Below are 23218 nucleotides of genomic sequence, written 5' to 3' on the forward strand. Positions count from 1 at the left end.
ACTTGTTTCAAAAATACAGAAATCTGGATTTTTCTATTGTTAATGATTAAAATATATGATGAATAAAAATATTCTTTTGTACTACATTTTCATTTTGATCAGTTTTATATGTAAAATTCAGAATTATTTCCATTGTAAAAATGTTTGTTTAACTTTTACATATAAAATATGTTTTTACTCTTCATTATCTTTTATAAATTAATTCCTTTTTTCTAATTAATTTACATCATCAGACCTCTGAGGTCTGAAGGAAAACAAGCAGCCTGTTTGGTTAATTGTTCATTTATTAAATAATTTCAAGCAGGATATCATAAAAATGTGACGACTGCAGACGCTGCTCGCTACCCTGATGGCGACGCTTTGAACCGAGACGAGTTTCTGTCCAGAACTTGATAGAAAACATTAAACTTTGATGAATGATTACAAACTCTACAGATTATTGTCGTCGTCTTCCTTTAACACACACACTCAGCCACACACACACTCACCCCCGCACGTCGTCACACACCCAGTCACACACTCAGTCACACACACACTGGTTATGTTAGCTACAGGGATAGATTTGTCATTGACGTCACGCTCTAAAAAAACTAAATAGACAAATTTCATATATTAAATGTTGAAAATCCTTCATGAAATAGCTTGAAATGTACACTCTCCAGTGGCTTGTAAAATATACAGAAAGGTACAAAACTCCTCGCGGTTTCCTGCTACACAGACGAGGTTCTGCTCCGGTCCGGTCCGGTCCGCTAAGGCCACACCTCCATCACAACATCATAAATTATAAATTACCAACAATTTCCTCTTTTTGTGACTTTGTTCTGTCATCCTTGGTGTCAGCTTCGGTCCTTTGAAAGCACACGAACCCCGAAGTTTCCAGATTTCTCGTCTTTATTGCCTCCTGAACGCCGCCCCCCCCTGCGTTCCCCTCTGGGCTCGCCTCCGTCCTCTCACTGGTTCTTCAGGGCGTTGATGTGAGCGCAGATCTTGAGGGCCGGACCCAGTTTGATGTTCATGCTGGTCATCAGGTGATCCTCGGTCAGCAGCAGCAGAGCCTGGCCGTCGATCTCCTGCAGCCTGAAGGCCTCGGCCACGTCGCCGCAGCCTGACGGAGCAACACACACCATGAGCGGAAAGTAAGTACACCCGCTTTATTTACATCTAACCTAATGCAAACTGCTGAGAAGATGTGTGGAAAACTGACTTTGTTCCTTGGTAAAGGTTAAAGGTCAGGAAAGAAGCCTCTAAAAACAAGATGGCAGCAGGACTAAGATAAGTAAAATAGTTTTTTGAAGAGATGAGACCAAAGTGAAATGTTTGGAGATTCTGGTCGGCACCAACACAGGAAATCAGCAGGAACAAACACGGTGGTGAAGGCATGATGCTGTGGGAACACCAACAAAATAGAGTGAACCGAAGTTATCGCTGCTAATGACGGCTCATTTTTATTACAATGTATTTTTTTTTGTTTTATTTTTAATTTTTTCTCTGACATTTTACGTTAGAACTAAACAAATATTTAATTTAGTTTTATAACGTCAGTGTGAAGATGATGATGATGATGATGAGTTTTCTCTGAAGAACAGACGGGCGTGTCGTCAGTTTGTAAGATGATCTCAGCCTCTTTGTTTGCAACGTTAACGGTTTCTGATTAACGCTGATATTCTGTGTAACCGGAGCGCTGAGGAGAAAACGAATCTGTTTGCTGAACCTGGAGACGGTTGGAGCCGCCAGAGTTTTTCTCCCCTCAGGGTTTTTCCTTCACCTCCAGATGTTTCTCTGGTTGCTCAACGACCGTTTGTGGTTAGAGAGAAGTTGCTTCAGCCTGCTGATGGTTTCTGTGATTTGCGAAACGTTTAATTGGATGATTGGATCCAGGAAAGCCGAGTCGCCGTCGTCTGCTGATGTTCGGGTGTAAATCACGCCGCTGGTTCCAGAGCGGCGGAGAGCGACTCCGCTCCGCTTCAGGGTTATATCAGCTCTGGGCTTTTCATTTAGATTAGATTTATTTCATTGTGACAATTAGTTTTAATTAGTTTTTAGAGTGTGTTTGCTCATTTTTATTAGTTAAATATTTTCTAATTTTAATTAGTTCTAGTAGTAGTTTCAGTTTTTTTCATACTTTGGTTAATTTTTAGGTCCAAAATCAGTCGATGAATATTCATTGATTGGGTGACGAGTACTCAGCATAAAACAGCATTCTCAAAAAATGTATTAAATTATTGCTGAACGACCAGCTGACTGGTATTTTCTCACAACGTTTTGCAGACCGGCGTAAACGGAGTGCCGTAATTTACCAGCAGCTGACGTAAACTGCTGCTTGTATTGGAAAAAAAAGAATCAATTTCACTTCAGTTGGAAAGATTAATTAACAGATTCAAAAACAGAGGATATTAAGTCTATCATTTCAGCATGTGTTGGTTTTATAGAGGTATCAGTAAGTTATAGTTTTTCTCATTAATTACCATTTTTATTTATTTCAGTTAACAAAAATGTTTATTTCAATTAAAGTTTTTGTTATTTCATTAGTTTTAGTAAGCTATAGTTATGTTGCAACATCCTGTTCCAGCTTCCTGCTGCTAACGATCACTAGTGTTGGTTTAGCTGTACATAATGCACTAAATCTTCAATACACACCTGATATTTAGAAGAAAAAACGACGCACTGCTTTGCTACTAACTGTTACCATTATGACAACTAGATAACAAGGTCAGGAACATTTCATAATAAACAACAAGTAGTGAGGGAGAGGGAAGTAGGTCAGTTATGCTAGCTTGACTATGATAACCGTAACATGTAGATGTGCTGCAGAATTTGGTGTTTCTGTTCAGTTAAAAATAAAAGTGAGCCATCCACCAACTCTGACAGATCATCAGTAGCAGATGTTTAAATTAGCTAATTCACCACTGCTGTGTTCAGAAAATCACAAAATAAACATCAAGCCTGAAAACATGAAACTGTTACTGACTCAATGTTCTGTTCTTTGTGTGAACAGAACATTGTTCAGAAAAATGTTTTTTGTGATTTTTTTGTCCCACAAAAATCAGGATTTTGGTTGTTGAATCCTGAAACGTTAGCGTCACAGAGAGCGATGAAGAAGAATAAACTGGTTTTCAGTTATTCTTTAAATGTTTTCCTGTTATTTTTAACCTTGCTGTGGCGCCCTGCACTGAATCAATAATACTTACATCTCAAAGTTTGTTAATCTTATTGTTCTCCTGCGGGTTAATGGGAAATAAAAGAATAGCGCTATTGCGCTCTGGCGTTGTGCGCATGCGCGACATTTCCTGATGTAAACAATAACATCCACCTGTCCCGCGGGCGGAGACTCACCCGGCAGCGTGTGGATGAAGGCCGTCACCTCCTCCACGCTCCACTGGGCCGGGGCGGGCCGGAACGTGGTGGTCGGGGTCGAGGCCGTGACGGCCGGCGCCGACGCCCTGCGCGCGCGCCGCGCCGCCCGCCGCTCCATCCTGGCTGCCATGGCAACAGCAGGATCCTCCTCTCCTCCGTCGTCGTCGTCGTCCTCCGCCTCTCCAAAGCCGTGCGGGGACGCCCCCAGGTCGTCGTCTTCCTCCTCGGCCTTCTGCTCTGTCGCCGCCGGCTTCTCCTTCCCGTCTTTCTCGCGGCGCCCGGCGCTCCAGAGGTCCCGGGGCTGCGGGGGGACAGGAGGCGGGACAAGAGGACCGGTGAGAGACGGACGAGTCCACACGTTATTAAATCTCTGATTTAAATCTTTTAACAAACATTTTTAGAGGAGAAATAGAGACATGGTTTATAATTACTGTGGAAAAGAAAATGAGAATTAAACCATAAACACAAAAATCTATACTTTTCCAATTTTTGAAATAGCTTTTTATTTGGTACTTTATAACTTATCTTTTGCATTATTATAATGTGATATTGACTCAATTATTACAACTTTCCTTTACATTTCAACATATGTTTAGTCATTTATCTTTTATAAATTATTTGTTGTTTTGTGTTAAAAGTGAAGGAAAAAATAGACAAATGAAAATTTTCTGATACAAACATGGGAAAATAATTTTCAGTCATTTCTATAGCAAGATTTTAAATTTTCACTTTTGTACAAAACATTACAGAGATTTTGCATGTTTCTTTTAAGTGTTTATCTGAGACTGAACTGTCTTTAAAGTTGAAAAAAGTTTTTAAGAAATTTGTAAGACCAGTACAGTCGCTGTCATTGCGCTATAAACCACCAGAGGGCGCAAACTTCCCATCTTTCCTCTGTCTACAGTCTGGACAGAGTCAAGCGTTCAGTACAAACTGTGGACTGGACCTCAGTGGGCGATGTGAGTATCCGAACAAAGATTAATCTATGATCTAAACAGAAAAATGGTGAAAATTGAATAATTTCATGTCAGACTAATTATTATGTGTCCTGGTTTTGTGACAGTAGGATCTCAACCCCCAAAGGTTTCTCTGCTTTTCCTCGTTTCAATTTTAGTATTTTTCATGTAGGTGTGTTGTCATGTCAGAGTGGAGGCTGGATGCGGGTTCCTACCAGGCGCAGCAGCAGAGGTTTCCCCGGTACCGACTCGGCCCGGTTCAGAGCGGGTCGGGGCCTCTCGGACCGGCTGCCGGCGCTCAGGGCCCTCAGGCGCTTCGTCAGCCGGACATTGAAACTGAAAGAGAAAGCCAGAGGCGCGGTGAGGGACGAGTCGCTCTGCTGCTCTGATTCAGGCTCAGATCTGGATTGTTTGCCTCGGCTCTGGTACCACAGAACCACAGAACTGCATCCTGCCAGCGCCGCCGCCGCTGCAGCAGCTGCTGGGGCTGCAGCACAACCTCTTTAGCCAAGGTCAGAACTCACTTCATTTAAGATTTACAGTTTTTAAAAAATATGACTGGCGTCATGTTTTTAATGAATGGAAACAGGTTTGTTATATTCAGCTAAAACGCACAAAATAACAAAACATGAAATTGAGAAAACATTTTCATTAACTTAAGTAAATAAAAATGGTAAATAAAGCTGCAGTAACTTTTATAAAAAATACTTTTTGTACATGTTTGTTGAAATGGTCACTATGTCGTTAAAATATGTTATGAGACAGAAAATCATTGAAAAAACTGAACTCCTTCCATTTCTTCCAATGCTAATGAGAAACAACCAATCAGAGTCAGGGGGCGGGTCTTAGCGCTGACAATCATTTCCTCTCTTTTAGCCCCTGACCAGGTCAATCCTGGTAAAACTTGGTCCAAAACAACAGAAAACAATCAATGATTCCAAAACGCTGTCTGTCTGGAGACAGAAAATTATTTTGTTAAGTTTTGCTGCCCTGAAATGGACCAAGAACTGGACTGATCTGGTTCTGCTCTGAAGACAGAGGAAGCCGTTCTCACCCGCGCGCGCAGGAAGTGGAGCAGAACCGTTTGGAGCGCATGAAGTTGTGCGCGTGGCCTCGCTTCCCGCAGAACTGACAGTGCAGCACCGTCCGGTCTCTGTGGCCCGACTCTGAGGGAACACAACAAACACGCCCAGGATGAGCCCGGTTCCGCCCGGTTCCGCCCGACCTGCAGAACGCGGTTCCGTCCAGCCTTACTGTTCCCCAGGTCGCCGGTGTCTCCGCCGTCCTCTTCCTCCGAGTCTGTGGACGGCTCCGTCGGCTTCACGGGTTCTGATGCGGGCAGCGCCGGCCTCCCGTTGGTCCCGTTCACCTCCTGGGGTTTGGGCACCTGCTCCGGTACCAGCAGGGAGGACCGGTTCACCTGGACCACAGAACAAGGATCAGGTTAATATTCAGCATTTATTGTTCCTGAAGAAAAGAACCGAAGAAATTATGGCTGAACTTTAGAGATGGAAACTTTTCTGGATAAAAGTTTAGGTTCTATATAAAACACTTTAGGTTTTATACTGAAATATTTCACTGAATAAAAAATACAGCAGATTTATGAAAACATCTGGTTATTTTTTCTCCAATAAAAAAAATTAAATACCAGCTCTATGACTGTAAAAAATAAATGTTTTACTTTAGGGAATTTTTTCCATTTATGAAATTAGTCTTAAAATGTAAATTTACAACAAGAAGTTATATTTACTGAGCAAAAAAATAATGAAAAAGAAATCAACTAAAATGTAATTTTTAAAATTTAAATAAAAAAATATGATAATTAATGGAATATAAAAATGTAAAGGACACAAAACCAACAAAAACATTAGACTTTAATTGGTTTAGTAGACTTTAACTATACCCTTGTCATATAAAGGCTTTCTAAGTAGAAAGCAGATGTTTAGGGAAGATCAGTTTCTTTGGGTTCTTACAGGAAATGGTTGCAGACCCTCCTGGATGACGAATCCCTCCACCAGGTGAGTCAGAACCTGTCGCCCCTCAGGCCACGCCTTCATCTCCCAGGGGCCGCCCAGCGATTGGCTCTCAGACTCATCGCCTGATTGGTAGACGGGTTCAGCCTCGGCTTCTGTCGCATGCTGGGAATCCGATGGCGTTTTGTCAGCCTTCGCCGCCTCGTGCTGCGGCGGCAGGCTGAGGTCGGTGGGGTGGGCGGCCTGAGCGGGGAGCAGGGGGGGAGGGTTCTCTGATGAGGAGGCGATGAAGGGGGAGGAGGGAGGAGACTGGGAGGAGAGGCTGGACAACGCTGGGAGGGAAAGAAACGGAAATCTGGTCAATCTGCACAGTCACAGCGAAGAACGAACAAAACTAGAACATCCTGAGGTTTGAGAGCAATGAGACGGGAAATTCATGAAATGAAATGAGGGAAACCTGAATGTTTTCAAAGATAAAACTGGATGTTAAAAAAGGACCTAAATCTTAAATAAAACGCTGAGTCACTCGTTTCTATGGTGATTCCCTCCTTTCTGGGGCGCAATGGGTGGAGCACACAGCCCCACTGTGCAACGCATGTAAACTATATCATAAAACATACCAAACTAAACGTGGAAGGAAGTCTGATGGCCACATGCAGTTTTATGTCTAAAGTGTTTTATGGAGGATTTATGACAATAGTTACAATGGAAGTCTATAGGAAGTCGGGTTTGTTTTCTACACTCTGGATTGATTCAACGGAAAACTGTAAGTCCTACAGCAGTGGGAGGCACATCGTGTGAAAGTAGAAAGAAATGCCTACATTTAGATGTATAAACTGTATATATAGAGAAGAGACTGTGGGCATTGATGTAGTTTAAAGAAAAAAACTCCGTTCAAATGGGTGAGTGACTCTGACAGCTGAACTTTCCATAAAATCTAAAATAAATCCTAAAACTACAAATGTGTATAAATAATAAGATATCAAAATGGTAACTCATATAAAGTCTAACTTTACTTGACCAGTTTGAACTTAAAAGTTGTTTCTACTGTAAACAAAGATTCGGCTACGGAGCTTCAGAGAGGGCAACATTTTACAACTTTTTTGACAAATTATAATCAGATATTTTCATCAAGAAGCAGGAAACTGAAAAATGTGATGGGAACAGAAGAACGGGCAGAATTATCGTTACAGGAAATATTTATGAACCAAATATAAGCGAAAAGATTAGGTCAAATTTATGTTGCAGAAAAAAACCATCACAGTTCTCCAAATGTAATTTTTCTCTATACTAGTTTGACTCATCTGGTTTGTTCTGCATATTTAGAGGAACTGAAACAAATATGTAGCCAGGATTCATTTTGATACCTCCGGTTTCTGGCTTTTGTCTCCCTTTTGTTTGATAATACTAGGAAGCATCTGACTCTCCTGCGACATAAAGCTGATGGCTATAGAGACCATGGAGATTAAAGGTAGTATAATCTGATTTAATCCAACTCCAGTCCGTCTGTCTTTAAAGTCCGATTTGTTTGGTGAATGTTAATCAAACTCTGGTCCGCCTACAGACCTCGGGTTTGGTTTTGTTGAAGTGAACTCTGGTTCAATTTGAATGCATATGTGAATGCTAAGCGGACCAGAAACCGCTCCTAAAGAAGGAAGTGGACTACAGCGCAGGACGAAATGAGTCGTCCTTTGGTCTTTAGCCAAACAGAAATCCTCCAGCCGCTAAAATCTGACCCGCTCAATTTGTGTTTCCATTTTGTAAAGAAGGAAGATGGACTCAGTATTTTCTGAGGTTTTTGTGTCATTTCTTCCAGTGGTTTTTGGTGCAGCGCCTCCACAGGCCAGGAGGGGAACCGGCTGCTCAAAGGGCTTGAATCTTTTGACGCAGTGCAACGTGAAACCAAACCACGAACCGAGTCCACCGGACTTTGAAAACACCCTGATTTACTAGGATTATATTTGCTGCTATTAGATTTCTGAAGGATTTTGGTTCCGGTTTGGCGACCAGAATCGGACCCGGTCTGATCCAGTAATGGAGTAGAATAAATGAGCAGAACGTTTTGTGTTGGGAGATACCTGACTGATTGTCGGACTGGGTCGACATGTTCTCACAGAAGTCCTCCTGGTTGGACTGAAGGTCCCGTTGAGGTTCTGGCAGCCTCTGGCTTTGGACCTCAGGAACCGGTCCTGTTGCTGGTGATTGGGCCAGAACTGGTCCTGTTACTGGTTTATGGGTCAGAACTAATCCTTTCATTGGCATTTGGGCTGAAACTAGTTCTGTTACTGGAGATTTAACTGGAACAGTTCCTGATACTGGTTTATGGGTCAGAACCAGTTCTGTTACTGGTGTTTGGGTTGAAACTAGTCCTGTTGCAGGAGCTTTAACTGGAATTGGTCCAGTAACTGGTTTATGGGTCAGAACTAGTTCTGTTACAGGACATTTAACTGGAACTGGTCCTGTTACTGGTTTACGGGTCAGAACTAGCTCTGTTACTGGTGTTTGGGTTGAAATCAGTTCTGTTGCAGGAGCTTTAACTGGGACTGGTCCTGTTACTGGAGTTTGGACTGAAACTGGTCCTGTTTCTTGAGTTTTGGTTGAAGCTGGTCCTGTTGCCGGTGTTTTGACTGGAACTGGTCCAGTTACTGGAGTTTGGACTGAAACTGGTCCAGTCACTGGAGTTTGAACTGGAACTGGTCCAGTTACTGGAGTTTTAGTCGAAACCTGTCCTTTTACTGACATTTTAACATCAGCTGGTCCTGGTACTGGTGTTACTGGTTCTGCTACTGAAGGTTGGGTTGCAGCCGGTCCTTTTACTGGTGCTAGTCCTGTTACCAGTGTTTTAGTGGAAACCAGTCCTTTTACTGGAGTTTTAACAGGAAGTGGACCTGTTACCGGAACCTTAACAGGAAGTGAACCTGTTACTGGAGGTGTAACAGGAAGTGGACCTGTTATCGGAACCTTAACAGGAAGTGAACCTGTTACTGGAGGTGTAACAGGAAGTGGACCTGTTATCGGAACCTTAACAGGAAGTGGACCTGTTACCGGAACCCTGACAGGAAGTGAACCTGTTACTGGAGGTGTAACAGGAAGTGGACCTGTTAAAGGAACCTTAACAGGAACTGGACCTGTTACCGGAACCTTAACAGGAAGTGGACCTGTTATCGGAACCTTAACAGGAAGTGGACCTGTTATCGGAACCTTAACAGGAAGTGGACCTGTTACTGGTTTTTCACCTGGAACGGATTCTGTTACTGGATTCTGGACTGAAACTGTTGCTTTTAATGGAGTTTTTACTGGTGCTGGATTGAGATCCAGTTTGGGTTTTGATCCCTTGCTTGAGTCTTTAACGGTGTCCGGATGTGGAGCCGGTTCTGTGTTCTGGTTGGTCTGGCGGTCTGATGTATCCGTGGGAGAATCTCCTCCTTCATCCTCCACCTCCTCATGTTTCCTTTTCCTTCCTGTTTGTCTCCTCTCTCTGTCTCTCTGGTCTTCTTCCTTTACCTCCATCTGATCCGATTCAGGTTCCTGCTCCGTGTCAGTGAGCTTCTCCTGCTTTATCGTCTCTGTTTGGACATTTTTCTCCACCTGGAGGTCTTTACGGGCGCTCCGTTCCTCTCTGATTCCTGGTCTCACTCCTCGGCTTATGGCTCCTTGATCTTCACTCTCCTTCTGCTCTCTCTTCTTGGTCAGAGTTTGTGTGTGAGATTGAGCAGAAGGCAAAGCAGAGGGACTCAAAGGAAGAGGATTCAAGTCGTCCTTGTTTGCGGTCTTCTTTGATTGGCTGGAACGCTCAGGCAGCTCGGCGGGCTTGGACTGCGCCGCAGGGTGGACGTACGTTCCTGCCTGTGGCTGCTGACTGGAGGAAAGGGCGATCATCTGTAGCTGCCTCGCTGCAGACGGTGAGCGCTCAAAGTGGTTGGAGGAAGATAACAGGCTGTGTTGGGACGGGCTTGGACCCAGAACGGTTTGAGTTAACGGAGAGCTCTTTAGCCCAGTCAGCTGCTTACTGACAGATGTGACCTGACTGGAGGGAGCCGCAGCGATGGGGTGGAGGGATTGTCGAGGGGTTGTTGCTCTGTGACTGCTGGGAGAGTGAAGCCTGGGTCGAAGAGGGACGGCCCGGACCGGAGAGTAGAGAGCTGGAAGAAGCAAAGAGAAGGAAATCATGGAAACATGAACATTTTAAACAAGGCATGATTTAGACTTGGAGCTTACTGTGGGTATGGAGGTTCATTTTCTGACTTATTAATTCATGATTCTGCAGAAAACGTAAAACCTAAAAACCTCTTTCATTCAGGATAAAGACCCAGCTATGATGTAAGAATATAAGAAGTCTGTGTGCGGTCTTTCAAGAGTCTTGATGAGGTCTTAGTGAAGTTTTGGCAAGTACAGGCCATCTACTGTTGATAAGGGTCACTGGGTCTCAGTGAGGTCTTAGTAAAGTCTTAGTGAGGTCTTGGTAAAGTCTCAGTAAAGTCTCAGTGAGGTCTTGGTAAAGTCTCAGTGAGGTCTTGGTAAAGTCTCAGTGAGGTCTTGGTAAAGTCTCAGTGAGGTCTTGGTAAAGTCTTAGTGAGGTTCAATGAAGTGTTCGGGGGATTTTCAATGAATTTCATTGGCAGGTTGTGGAGTTTTGTTTTTGTTGGGGTTTTTTCTCCGAAGAGTTTTTGCGGCGCTAGCGGCTCGTATTTTTTCTACAGTAGGCAGACAGGAAGGAGGGTGAGGAGAGGGGGGAAGACATGCGGCAAAGGTCGTCAGGACCGGGAGTCGAACCCGCGACGTCCGCGTCGAGGACTAAGGCCTCCAAACGTGGGGCGTGCTAACCCGCTGCGCCACCACAGCACGCCCCTGGTTGTGGAGTTTTTAAGCAACTTACACAGTGAGATGATTTTATTTTTATTTAATAATAATAATGATGAGGATAATTTCTAAATAAAATGATATTGTGTAATCCAATCATATAATGTTGCACTCTATAATAATATAAAACAAATACTGTAAATATATTCAAAGTGTGATAACACAGAATTATTACTATTAGATGTTATTACAGTTTATGTAAATGGACAAAACATAAAGTAAATCATGTATTTTATAAGAAACATGAGGCCGTACTTGGAGGCAGAACGGAACGATGGCGGCCGGGCGCGGTCGGACTCTCGGTTGCCGTGGCGCTGGGCTGCGGTCGCGGCCTGAGCGGGGGGAAGACGGGGGCGCCGGGCCGAGAGAGGGGCGGCGGCGCCATGGAGGAAGGCTTCAGCCGCAGGGACGGGGGGATGGTGAGGGTCCCGGGGGGAGGAGGCCTCAAGGTGAGGCTCTGGAGCTGCAGGCGAACCGGGAGAGAAATGATGGTTAGGGACTGACCGCTGCTTAGCAACGGTTACCGGGCAGCCTTACAACTGAAGCTGCTGCTAGTCAAAGGAAAGCATCAAGATCCAGCAGGCTCACCTGGGCGGAGGCGGGGCTAGAGGAGGGGACGGAGGAGGAAGAGGAGGAGGAGGAAGAGGGCGGCTGTGCAGGTCGCATAGCAGACGTAAGAATGAGCTGCGAGAAAATCCGAGAAGGCAGAAGAAAACGAGGAGGAAATAAAGGGAGGAGCAGGAAGGCAGAGCTGAGCATCAGTGAAAAATAAAATGATTTCCTCTCAGTTTAATCTGCAGCAGGTTATTAAAAAAAAACTTTTGAGATTAATCTCAGAAACTTTCTAGAACTTTTATGAAGTTAATCTCTAAATTTCTGAGTATTTTCTAGCAAATTTTACACTTTTCAAATTCAGAAATTTACACGTTTTTTCAAGAAAATCTTTTAGATTAATGTCAAAATGTTTGAGTTTTTTGGCTGAAATGTTCTGCAGTTCTGAGCTGCTATGGACCTAAAATGGTTTAATCATTTTCTTAGAAACTGCAGAATATTCCCAATCTTAAAATCGCACTGGCATCAACCACCTGTTATTTATTTATTGTTAACATAAACTTTACTTGCATCTTTTGAATAATTTAACAAAAGGAAAGACATCACTGCCGAAAATGTGTGGTCAGACCAGGCCAGTAAAAATTTTATGGATCCAGAGTTAAAAAGAAAAGAAAATCTTAATCTCATCTTAAAAATGTGTGTCTGTGTGTGTGTGGGTGTGTGTGTGTGTGTGTGTGCGGGTGTGTGGGTGTGTGCGGGTGTGTGTGTGTTTACCATCTGAGCTCTCAGCAGCACCTGGTCCTGCCCCGACCCTTTGAGGCCTTTCCCCAGGAGCAAAGTCTGCTGGGAAACCCTCTGCCTGAGAGGTGAGGCGATCTGATTGGCTCGTGCCAGACCAGGTGTGCCCACAGGGTGAGGCTGTTGCGCCTGGAACAAAGACAGAGAACGAGATTAAAGGAGAAAACATAGAAAAAACATGAGATTCTGTTGCATTTTAGTGAGAATTGAGACATTTAGAGGATTGATGTTCATTAAAAACGGCTGAATCATCAGTTCTGCTGTGAATCATGGAGTTTCCTGGACGAACCCAAAGCTAACTGACCGCCAGCTGCTGCTCACTTTTACCCAACCTCTTTGTTTCACTGCAAAACTTTTTAAAACACTAGAAACAATCAACTTCCCGTCATAGAAACACAAAGAAAACAGCAAACTGAAGATTTTAACCGATTCAGGGTTTAAATCAGTGGTTCTTAAAGTCCGGATCGGGTTGTTGTGAACTTCCAATATGGATCATATCATAAATAAATAAATTTAGTAACATGGATTTAATCCAGAAAATGTGTTTTTTAAGAGACTTTCTAAAAACCAGAAGCTGCTGACTCCTGACGCCGTTTTGTTTCTGCTGCCTGAAGCCGTTTGGTAACGAGTCACGATGTTGTAATTATATTAATAACCCGATGAGCCACTCCTGTTCCTGATTACTGATGTTTGATCTTAGCATGAATATATGCCAACTTCGTTATAAAAATATAGATACTTTGTCTTGTACTAAACATTTTCCATTGTAAGAAAATTATGGCAGTAATAATTTTGCCCTGATTGCAAATAAAACGTTTCAATCTGCATCAACTGGGATGCATTTGAGAGCCATTTGAAATTATTTTTTCTGTAAAATGCCTTGAGAAAACCTCTGTTATGAATTAGTGTGATATAAATAAACTGAATAACTGTTCAAAAGTAAAAAAAAGCTAAGAATAAAAATCATTTGTTTCGGCTTTTGAAAAGATTTCCAGATATGAACGTCTTTTCCGTCGGTGCCTCTCTCACATTTCAGCTGCATTTTGTCTGGCAGAGTAAAAACTAAATGTGAAGCTGTGAGATGAAAGCAAACGGAGGAAACCTCAGAGAGCCGCTGCTCTGACCCGGCGCCTGAACGCATCACTTCCTGGTCTGCAGCCAGGATTCAGACTACAGAGACATGAAAGTCAGGCGGCTCATTCTGCAGGCCCGATCAGGACAGAAACGGGTTTATAGCAGAACTTTACAGCTGAAATCCTGTAAAATCTCTGGTATTTAGGGAAATGATGCAGATGTGTTTAACCGTGATTTTGACACAATTTAGCATTTTCTTTTTATGTCGATTGAATTTTGACTGATATTTTGAAATTAAATTAAAAAGATAAATTAAACATTTTCTAAAAGCGTAAAAACAGAAGCTAAGAACTTTTTACTTCTCAAGTCAAACTCATGGTGATAATCACCTCTGGTTAAATTTAGGGAACTTTCTTTATATTTACATATTTATTATGAACATTTATTAACATCTGCATATTTAGCTTGTTTGGACAAATTAAAATCAGGTTCTGTGATATTATCTGTTTCTGTTCACATGAACCAAACTTTCTGTCACTTTTATGATAGAAATGTGAGGAAAATAAATGATTATGCTTTACAAACGTGATACTTTTTGATTTTTCTATCTTCATTTTTGCAATAGGAAGTCATATAATTGTTTATCATTATATCAGTTGTGATGTTTTCACATTTTCTCTGTTTGTTCTCTCATATGTTTCATGATGCTGCCAACATTTTAAATAATCATCAGAGTGAGCATCTTCCTGCAGAGAGGATCCAACAGGCTGAAGGTGCAAAAGGTGAAATATTGAAAAGTGAAATATTGAAAAGTGAAATATTGAAAAGTGAAACCTGCCTTTAAAACACTGATGTTGCACCAGTTTTACTGACGATCACATTTTACTAAGAGCATCACTGGTAACTATGGAAACACCAAATAAACCCAATAAACTGCAGTTACAAAGCAGATATGATCTACTGTTTTATATTTGAAATGCAGTTATGGTTTAATACAATTGAACAGCTTTTCAAAATGTTTTTAAAGCTTTAAATAACAGAAAATAAAACCTGGACAAACCAGAGATAATCAGCTGTTTATCTCTAAATTTAACATAAACTTATAACTAAATATAAACTATTGAGGCTTAAATATTTTAATTCTTCATTTTTCTTTGCTGAAGATTTTTTTCTGTTTGAATTCATGTTCTGTTTGTCAAAAACCCAAATCCTCCCGCTGGAGGAAAACGTCTCGGTTTGATTTCCTTTGGGTCAGAAACTGAAAAAATGTTTTAATTTTTTATGTGAAGAAAAATAAAAACAGAGTCGGACCATCAAACGGCACCGGCCCAAAGAACCAGGAACAGGTGGAAAGATGATCTTTGGTTTCATTAATAAAATGAATTGATCTCTATTTCATTTAGACAGACTGTGTGTGAGTCGACTCCATCTATTAATACTCTGAATAATAAAGTAACGTTTATTTTCTTATTTAAAAAGGGATTTATTTGTTTATTTGCTTCTTTTAATGCAATAATATTGAACAAAAGGATTATGTTGGTAAATGAAAAATCACCAGAACTTCACAATTCTTTTTTTAAAATAAAAAATAATTGATTAATCTGCAGAATAATAAATTAATAAATGTTTATTGTGTTATTTGAAAAGGAATTGAATTATCATTTTATTTGGATCTTTTAATGTGTTTCTAATATTGTCTAAAAGCTCCATTAGTGCTTAAATGAAAAATCTGAAGAATGAGATTATTTTTATTGGATTAATCATCAGAATAATTGATAAGTTAATTGATAACTGAATTAGCTGCTGCTCACTCAGCTTCTTTTTTTCAGAAACTTCCAGGAAACCAAAACTTGACAGAAGCAGCAAAAACTGAATATTAGTTTAAACTTTAACTCTGAACCAGGCGGGTTCCTCGGCTCTTCACCTTTTTTAATCTAGAACATTCCTTCACAGCGTCTCCTCCTCCTCCTGGACTCACCTGGCGGCCAGGTGGGCTGGCCGGGGTGTGAAACGGCGTGATGGGCGGGGAGGTGGGCCCCCCCCGGGCGTTCCCGTTGGTCAGGCCGCTGGACGTCTTGGTGGAGGTCGTGGTGCTGCCGTGTGTCGCGGCCGACGAAGACGAGGCCACGGGTGAAGCTGCGGTCGCTGTGACAACAGAGGAGGAGGAAGGAGACGCCCTGGAGGCCGGGGAGGGCAGGAGGGAGCGGGAGTAGGTGCGCAGCGTGGGGGCCGCCGTGGAGGTGAGTTTAGGCGGAGCCGGGATGAGGGTGTGAGGGGACGAGGCCCCGCCCCCCGCCGCCGCCGCCGCCTTCGGCCCTTGGGCCAAGGAGATGGAGGGGGCGGGGGTCAGCGGCGGAGGAGGGGAGGCGGTGGTGGGAGTCAGTGTGGGGGCGGGGGAGTCCAGGAGCATGGGGTTGGGAATGAGCCGAGGGGGTGTCGGGGTGGTGGGGATGGAGGGGGCGGGGCCATTGGCGGCCTGTTCTGATTGGCTCTGCTGAACCAGCTCCTTGTCCATCATTCAACGCTGAAACAAACTGAGACAAACAGAAACACCTTTTAGCCAAACTGGGAACTGCTAGCTAGCATGTTAGCTGCGCTAACCCTGAAACGCTAATCATAAACGTCAGATTCACACCTCACTTTCTGATCTTCACTTATATAAGACTCTATAAAGACTCCAGAAAAATTATTTAGGGGAAGCTAACTGCGCTAAAGGTCTTTAAAGAAAGCAAAATGCTAAAGCGCTAAAGAAAATGTTAGCTCCGCTATTAGCACACCAGTGGAAGTGTGGCATCAGATTTAGAAGCGTACCAGAAACATGTAAATACAAAGGTTCCTGCCTGTACAGAAAAATGAAAATAATTGCATTAAAAATGTTAAAACATTAGAATTGATGTAAATAGGGAGTCAGAATTAATAATAACTCTTCCAGGATTGATTAGCAGCAGCAGTTGCTGATGTGTTAACATATGTTGCTCCAGATCAGACATCAATGATCTGTTACTGCAGGTTGTTTATTTTTCACCACATATTTGATTTTCTGTTGGTTACCATCTGATTTAATCTATTTTTGTCATAAATCGTAGTAAAAACATGATCTAAATGGACCCAAATAAAACCACCTGACTTGCTGTGACTGTGTCACTGCTATTCTGGTGAGAGGACATTTTTTACAGCGTGGGGTTAACCGCTCCTCTGCTGCGACCCAGAACGTTTACACGGACGGTGTCTGGTGTCACCAAGCCGACCGTACCGACGCCGTACCTCGCTGTTTACATATTTAATCCGTCGCTGTCTGGCCAAAAGAAAAACTGGCTTCCCTCATTCAGAAAAAAACGCCGCCTTAAATTCCAGACCACCTTAAAATATTGGTAGAACGTAAACTGAGTTTCTGGATTATGAGAGATTGGTGAACTTTTTTATTTATTATTTATATTATGTCTTCTGGCCAGATCAAAATTTTTAATATAAATTTTAAATCCATTTCTGTTTATTTATAAATAATTCACTGATTACTTTCATATTTCTATGTTTGTTAATCATGTTTCTATGCAAAGAGGCTGAAATTAAAGTCGAAATTCTGCAACAATTCCTCTTACGAAGAGTTTGAAACATCAACATGTGAAAAGCTCAGATCTTTCTGCTGATATTGGGATTATTTTTGTCTGAAATGCAAAATGTTTATTTTATTTTTTGTACAGTTTTGGCTTAATTGCTGCTCTGAATGTCAATTACTGCTCTGTTTATCTGGAGTCTGTATTCTCCAGTTAATGATTAATTGATTACTAAATTAGTTGACAGTTATCTGAATAATCGATTCATCATGATTAATCGTTGAAATCGTTGTGCAGCTGAAACATTTGAAGCCTGATTGATCATCATCTCTGATGCATTTATTTCCTCTTGGTGCAGATCAGGAGTTTAGGATGTGAAGCGAAGTTTTGTGTTACACATGATCATAAAACTCTGTAACTGCAGAGTTTTACCAGGAGGAGGAAAGATGGGAGAATCGGCTCTTTCTCTTAGTTTGGTTTGATTCCTGTTTGGTTTCTTTCGCCTGGTTCTGAGCGTCTGGATCCACTTAAACCCAGATGACCTCATTTGTCTCAATTTTAATCTCCAAACAGCCGAACTCTCCAGTATCTACTGTATCCTCTCAGCTCCTGAACCCAGCAGCTTATTCACCAACTTTATTGCTTTTAGAGACAATTTTAACATCTGGAACTTTGAAGCACAATAATTCTTGATCCTTGAGAGTTTTATGCATTTCCACCTTCAGTCGTGTTCGAGTTTTAGCTCAGCCTAGCTGGACTCATCTCTATGACCCAGGAGTTGTGATGCTGCAGGTATGAAACAGTTAGCGGTTAGCGCTGAGGCACAGCGGCCCCCAGATGAAAGCCGTGATAGTGAACCGCCTGAGTTCGAGTCTGAGCTCAAACAGCCGAGGAGCTGGACCAAACTGAACAGGAAACACCCACTGGTGCATATCACCTCTGCTCCTTTTATTTTATTGCTGTTGTTTTGACATGTGGTATTGGCAGAGTTGTTCAACAGCTCATTAAAGTAGCACGAATGAGCTAACACCACTAGCTCATTAATGGTGTTAATCTGTTCCTGAACTTTGAATCAAACATGGGATTTTATGACAATTTCCAACTGATTAGAGCTAAAAACGCTGACGATCAACACGTTTCTCTGAAAGGAGAAGTCTCTGAAACAGTTGTAACACCTCTCTGTCACCTGTCTATCAGTGAAGCTTTTACCACTTCCTGTTCTCCGGCCTGGCTCTGCTCTGATGTGTTGCTGCAACAAGTTGCAACACGTTGATTCAGCAGGTTTTTGTTAAAAATAGATCAAAATCTATCTATCCATCCATCCGTCCGTCCGTCCGTCCATCCATCTATCTATCTATCTATCTATCTATCTACTTCATCACAACAAAATGGACCAGCACCAAAAAAAAACCTCCAATATATTTTCACACAATTCAATTCCGATTTCTCACAGAAACCTTTTTGTTGTTGTTATTGTACTAATTAAATGCGACCCCAATCGGTCTTCTGTGTGAACGCTTTACGACCCAGAAGAAGAACGCTGACGTCACACAGCAGCGCTTTGTTTACGGAAGTAATAACGGACGCCGCCATCTTTGGATCATTTTAATATTCGTTCAATAATCACAAGATCAAAACAAGAAGAAGGAGGCGGATGAAAACAAACCACAACTACATTTATGGCCCTTAGTGGAGAATTAACTGCGGCTTCTGTCAGTTGACGTCACGTTGCGTCAACAGCTACCCTACTGCGCATGTCTTAATGAAAGGTTTTTATTCAACCTTTATTTAACCAGATAAAAACCCACTGAGACCAGGATCGCTTTCACTGGAGGGACCTGGCCAAGAAAGGCAGCAGCACGTCACAATAAACAGAAATAACAAAAATACATAAACAGATATCTGACGATGAAGGGCAGTTGGAAAACTCATTAAAAAAACTGGAAATTTACGATTTAAAATTGTTGTCTGCAGAAGAATTCCCTATTTTACCTATTAAACTATTTACATTTAGGAAAATAAATGTCAACTTGCCGCCAGATCAAGTTGACGCAACTCCCGCACAGCTTTGCGGCATCTGAAGATGTCAGAGGTTTTATTTTTCAACCTGCTGCATTTTAGTTCCAGGTTTTGGCTGCAGCTGCATCTTCATTCTTCATTTTCCGCTAATTGTGACCAAAACATAGGAACAAATGGTTTGTTGTGTTTGTCCGCTGCACAAGAATTCTGTTCTTTTTTAATTTTCTTATGAAAACTTATATTAAAGAGCTCTTGCTCATCGTGGATGTTTGTCTTGTTCAGAGAATAAAACTGTTTATTGTGAAAAACGTTCGGCGCCATTTTCTCTGAAACTCACCGGACTGTGAGGCGTCTGGGTCACTAATATCATCATTACGCTGCGACGACCATCTCTTGTGGCTGCTGCTAAAATGCTAGCTAATGTTAATGAATGTGGGTAACCATGGCAACCACAGGCCGTTTGCGGGTCGGTTGCTGCGCATCCTCTGTGTTTATAAACAAATATCCGTCTAGAAGTTCATAAATCTAATTAATAAATGATTTTTTACCTCCAGATTTACGTGTCTGATTTCTTTTAGTGCAGAATTATGACGCTTTCGTCACGTCAGTGACGTCAAACGTTTGATAAAATGCGACATGAAACAATCGGATATGATTCAGTTCAACATGTGGAAACAACCCGGATGGGATTTTTGGGATGTGAAAAGATCGGAATTGGACTCATCTGAATATTTGGGGTTAAAACATTTTTAATAAAATCTAAATGATTTGCGCTGCGGATCAGTTCACCTTCATTCAAACAATAATTCAATACTTATTGTTATTTTTATTTTTTCATTCACAATCAGCTCTCAGTAAAACCAATGTGTTCACATCCTGCTGTTATTCTGCATGTTGTCATCAAACATGTTAAAGTTTTCAACACATCCACATTCTGTACATTTATTAAAAAAGAACAAACAAACCAGCTGCACTGGGTTATGACATAATATATTTCTAATAACTGCACATTGTTTTATATTATCTCGGTGTTTTATTATTTTTTGTATATTTCCAATAATCTTGCAGCTATATTTTCATGCTTCTACTGTGTCTATTTCTACTCTGTTTTTCTGCAGTTTGGATTTATTCCTAACTGAAGAACTAAATCTCTGAAAATATTCCCATAAATTGGACATATTTTGCTTTCCAATGTCACATTAATGCCTATAATTTGTGATTTTGTGAGGAATTGGTGAACAGGTGAAACCTGTGGTGGCCCAGCTCGCTGCAGACCCAGCTAAAATCCCCATATGGGTGAAAATTCGGGTTCGGGTCCAAATGTGAGCAATATGCGCAGCCTGGGCTCCGTTCGGTCCAGCCCCGTCCCCAGGCAGACAGGTGCCGCTCCAGATGCTGACATCTGGCCCCGCAGCCCCGCTTCCACGCACGCTGGTGACAGTTAGGCCAGAGAGCATGCATGTGACTGCCAGAAAAAGACCGAAAAAAAGATGGAGCCAGGCCTTCACGGCGCTGAGTCTGACGCCGGAGCCGTCCGGCGCTCTGCGTAACGCGCTCCGCTCACCTACCTGCGGAAAACGGCGTCGTGGCGCAGCTTATCCCCGCAGCTCTCCATCAGAAGCGGAGCGCATGTTGATCAATCCCGCGGCTGTTATCTGATGAACGGCTCTCCGCTGCCTCGGCTGGATCCGATGGGCGTGTATGAAGCTTCACTTCCTCGTCTGACAGCGCAGTGGCCGCCGCGAACAGCGCGTCAGTCTTCCGCAGACAATACCGTCCCCGAAGCGCCGCGGAGGGCCGATGCTTCCGCGGCCCCTGCACCCACACAGGGGGGGCCAAGTTCAAGCGCGGTCCGGGCCCGGTTGTGCTGTCTGTGTGCGTGTGAGCGTGCGTGGCGCACTCTGTTTATGGTTTCATCACAGCCCCGGTTCGTTCCCCGCGGAGCGGTCCGTGACTCTGGCCTCCAGATGCGGGGTTCGGGGGGGCCCCGCGGGTCTCCGGGGAACCAGCAGCAGTCTCACCTGCCGGGGTCTGCGGCTGGAAACGAGCCCGGCTGGGGGCCACCGATAGCGGCTGCGAGGGCCTGCTCAGTCCGCTGCTGGTGGAGGCGGTGTGCTGAGGGAGAGCGGAGAGACAGCACCACATAGAGCCCAGGAGGACCGGAACACGCTGCTGCTGCTGCTGCTGGACCTGCAGGAGGACAGCCGAACTACAGCCGAACAGCTGGACCCGAGTCACTCAGCACAGCCAGAACCCGAACCACAGAATCAGAGCGGGAACAACCTGTTAATGCATGAGTAGTAAACAGTTAAAGGGCCAGTACCAGGTGTTTTCCAGCCACATGTGCTTTTATAGAACTATTAGGTTCTATAAAACGAGTAAAATGCTGCATTCAACTAAAAAGATTTTTTAATTTAACGCATTGAAATTAGGTCTCTGTCTCTTTAAAAACTCCTGCTCTCTGAAGCTCCGCCTCCTGGAAATCATCCCAACATGGCTCCTCTAGTAACCCTTTAATCAATCAATCAATCAATCAATCAATCAATCAATCAATCAATCAATCAATCAATCAATCAATCAATCAATCAATCAATCAATCAATCAACCAACCAACCAATCAATCAATCAATCAATCAATCAATCAATTTAAATTGTATGGCTCATTTTCAGCAGCCTGGCATTTCAAAGTGATTTACATCAAAACAACCGTTTAAGGTTTTTAGCAGCGTTTCACTGAGCCGCAGCTCCAGCTGTTCTCCAGGTGTTTGCTAATTTCTCCCTGCTAGTCTGAAGGAGCTGCGGGGGATGAAGCCATTTGTGGCCCTTGGAATATTTTTTTGTGGCCCTGAGCTGCAGCAGCTGCAAGTGGAGCTGATACAAATAAACGCTTCTTATTTTTCTTCATCAACAGAAAATGTTCAGTTCAACACAAATATCTTTTCTCTTATGAGCCACATTGTTTTATTTTACTGTTTACTTTGACTGGGCCACAAACATCCAACCTTTAACTTAGCAGTAAAATGTTTCTGGAATCAGGAAGTTTAGAAGAAACTTCTTGTTTTTGTTGCTTAGACTAAAAACATTTTCTGAACCAACGAAGAAGAAAACATTTAAACGAATTTTTTTAACTTAACACTTTTGTTGTATTGACAAAAATATCTGAGACCGTTTTCAACATTTACAGTAAATGTTTAGTTTTTTGTTTGTTTTATGAAAATACTGCATGTTTAAATAACAAAAATGAAAGATTTACTGTAAAATTATTTACTTTTTAATTATTTTTGATGGAAAAAACCTGGTAAGTTTCTAAAGTTTTGAACTTTTCTCTGGACTTTTGCTGCTTTTCCGTTCAGTTTTAGTTTCCAGAACATTTTCAGATGAAAGTTTTATTATGAATGAATTGAATTGATCTAACAGAACAGCAGTCTGTGGATGTGGGTGAAGGTTTCAGCAGGTGAGCCTCAGGGACCCGACCGGTGCATCCTGTTTCCCATGATGCACCGCTCTTTCTGCGAAGCTGCTTCTTTATCTTGACAGAGAAACTTTACATACTGGATTCAGTTGTTTCTGTTAATGTGCAGCAGATGGTTCTGCTTTTATTTGAATAATAAACCGACTGATGTCACCGGATAAAACAGAAACACAACTTATTTCAGGATAATAATCAGTTAATTTGAATAATAATTTGTTATTATTTCCTTGTTTCTTTTATTGATGTCAAATAAAAATTTTAACTCTCCTTTCACATTTCCCTGCCAGCAGACTAAAGATTTTTTAATATAAAACAACTCAGATGATTGAAATCAGGATTATTTTAAACATAAAACCAGATTGAATAATCCAATCTTTCTCTGCATGAAGTGACAAAAAAAACATTTTAAATCTTTTATTATGTATTACCTTTTCAATCTTTACAATGAATTTTACGTTTTTTAAGTTAGAAAAAGTTTAAAAGTTGCTTTAAACCTATGAAATTAACTTTTTGATATGAATTAAATCAATGACTCCTGACTTCCTGTTTGGTTTTAATATAACTGAAACAAACAGGATGTTTTTGAAACTACAAGCTAAACATCTG

The 23218-nt window shown here is 42.1% G+C and overlaps 2 protein-coding genes and 1 long non-coding RNA gene across 29 annotated transcripts in view; 2 read left to right on the plus strand and 1 right to left on the minus strand.

The window, feature by feature from the left end:
* Positions 1-23218, plus strand: part of LOC116712080 (NACHT, LRR and PYD domains-containing protein 3-like) — a 612764-nt gene that overhangs the window by 350177 nt on the left and 239369 nt on the right. The window lies entirely within an intron of this gene.
* Positions 267-21612, minus strand: phc3 (polyhomeotic homolog 3). Of its 15 annotated transcripts, none has more exons than XM_032551903.1 (14): positions 20709-21612; positions 15546-16101; positions 12470-12622; positions 11732-11827; positions 11399-11606; positions 9502-10425; positions 9412-9471; positions 8362-9321; positions 6284-6615; positions 5565-5730; positions 5365-5476; positions 4526-4646; positions 3334-3655; positions 267-1105 (listed from the first exon to the last, which is right to left on the minus strand). In XM_032551903.1, exons 2-14 carry the CDS (start codon positions 16083-16085, stop codon positions 951-953), a joined length of 4149 nt encoding a protein of 1382 aa, XP_032407794.1. In that variant the 5' UTR covers positions 16086-16101; positions 20709-21612; the 3' UTR covers positions 267-950. The 15 variants fall into 15 exon arrangements, with proteins under 15 accessions (XP_032407794.1, XP_032407797.1, XP_032407786.1 ...); XM_032551906.1 differs by having other exon boundaries at positions 8362-9261; positions 20709-21611; XM_032551895.1 differs by having other exon boundaries at positions 8362-9471.
* On the plus strand, positions 12454-15631 carry LOC116712197 (uncharacterized). Its single transcript, XR_004337467.1, has 3 exons — positions 12454-12561; positions 14301-14349; positions 15521-15631. It is a non-coding gene; the product is annotated as an uncharacterized LOC116712197 (long non-coding RNA).

This window comes from Xiphophorus hellerii, chromosome 21, assembly GCF_003331165.1.
Source record: "Xiphophorus hellerii strain 12219 chromosome 21, Xiphophorus_hellerii-4.1, whole genome shotgun sequence".
In the NCBI taxonomy this organism is placed as follows: domain Eukaryota; kingdom Metazoa; phylum Chordata; class Actinopteri; order Cyprinodontiformes; family Poeciliidae; genus Xiphophorus; species Xiphophorus hellerii.

What these genes read in the sequence shown, in the direction of transcription:
- phc3 (XM_032551894.1), bottom strand. Translation starts at nt 16,085, where the DNA reads ATGATGGACAAGGAGCTGGTTCAGCAGAGCCAATCAGAACAGGCCGCC. An exon ending in CACCGGCGACCTGGGGAACA is followed by an intron (nt 5,477 to 5,564) that starts GTAAGGCTGGAC and finishes GTGTTCCCTCAG; the next exon opens with AGTCGGGCCACAGAGACCGG. An exon ending in AACCTCTGCTGCTGCGCCTG is followed by an intron (nt 3,656 to 4,525) that starts GTAGGAACCCGC and finishes GTCCCCCCGCAG; the next exon opens with CCCCGGGACCTCTGGAGCGC.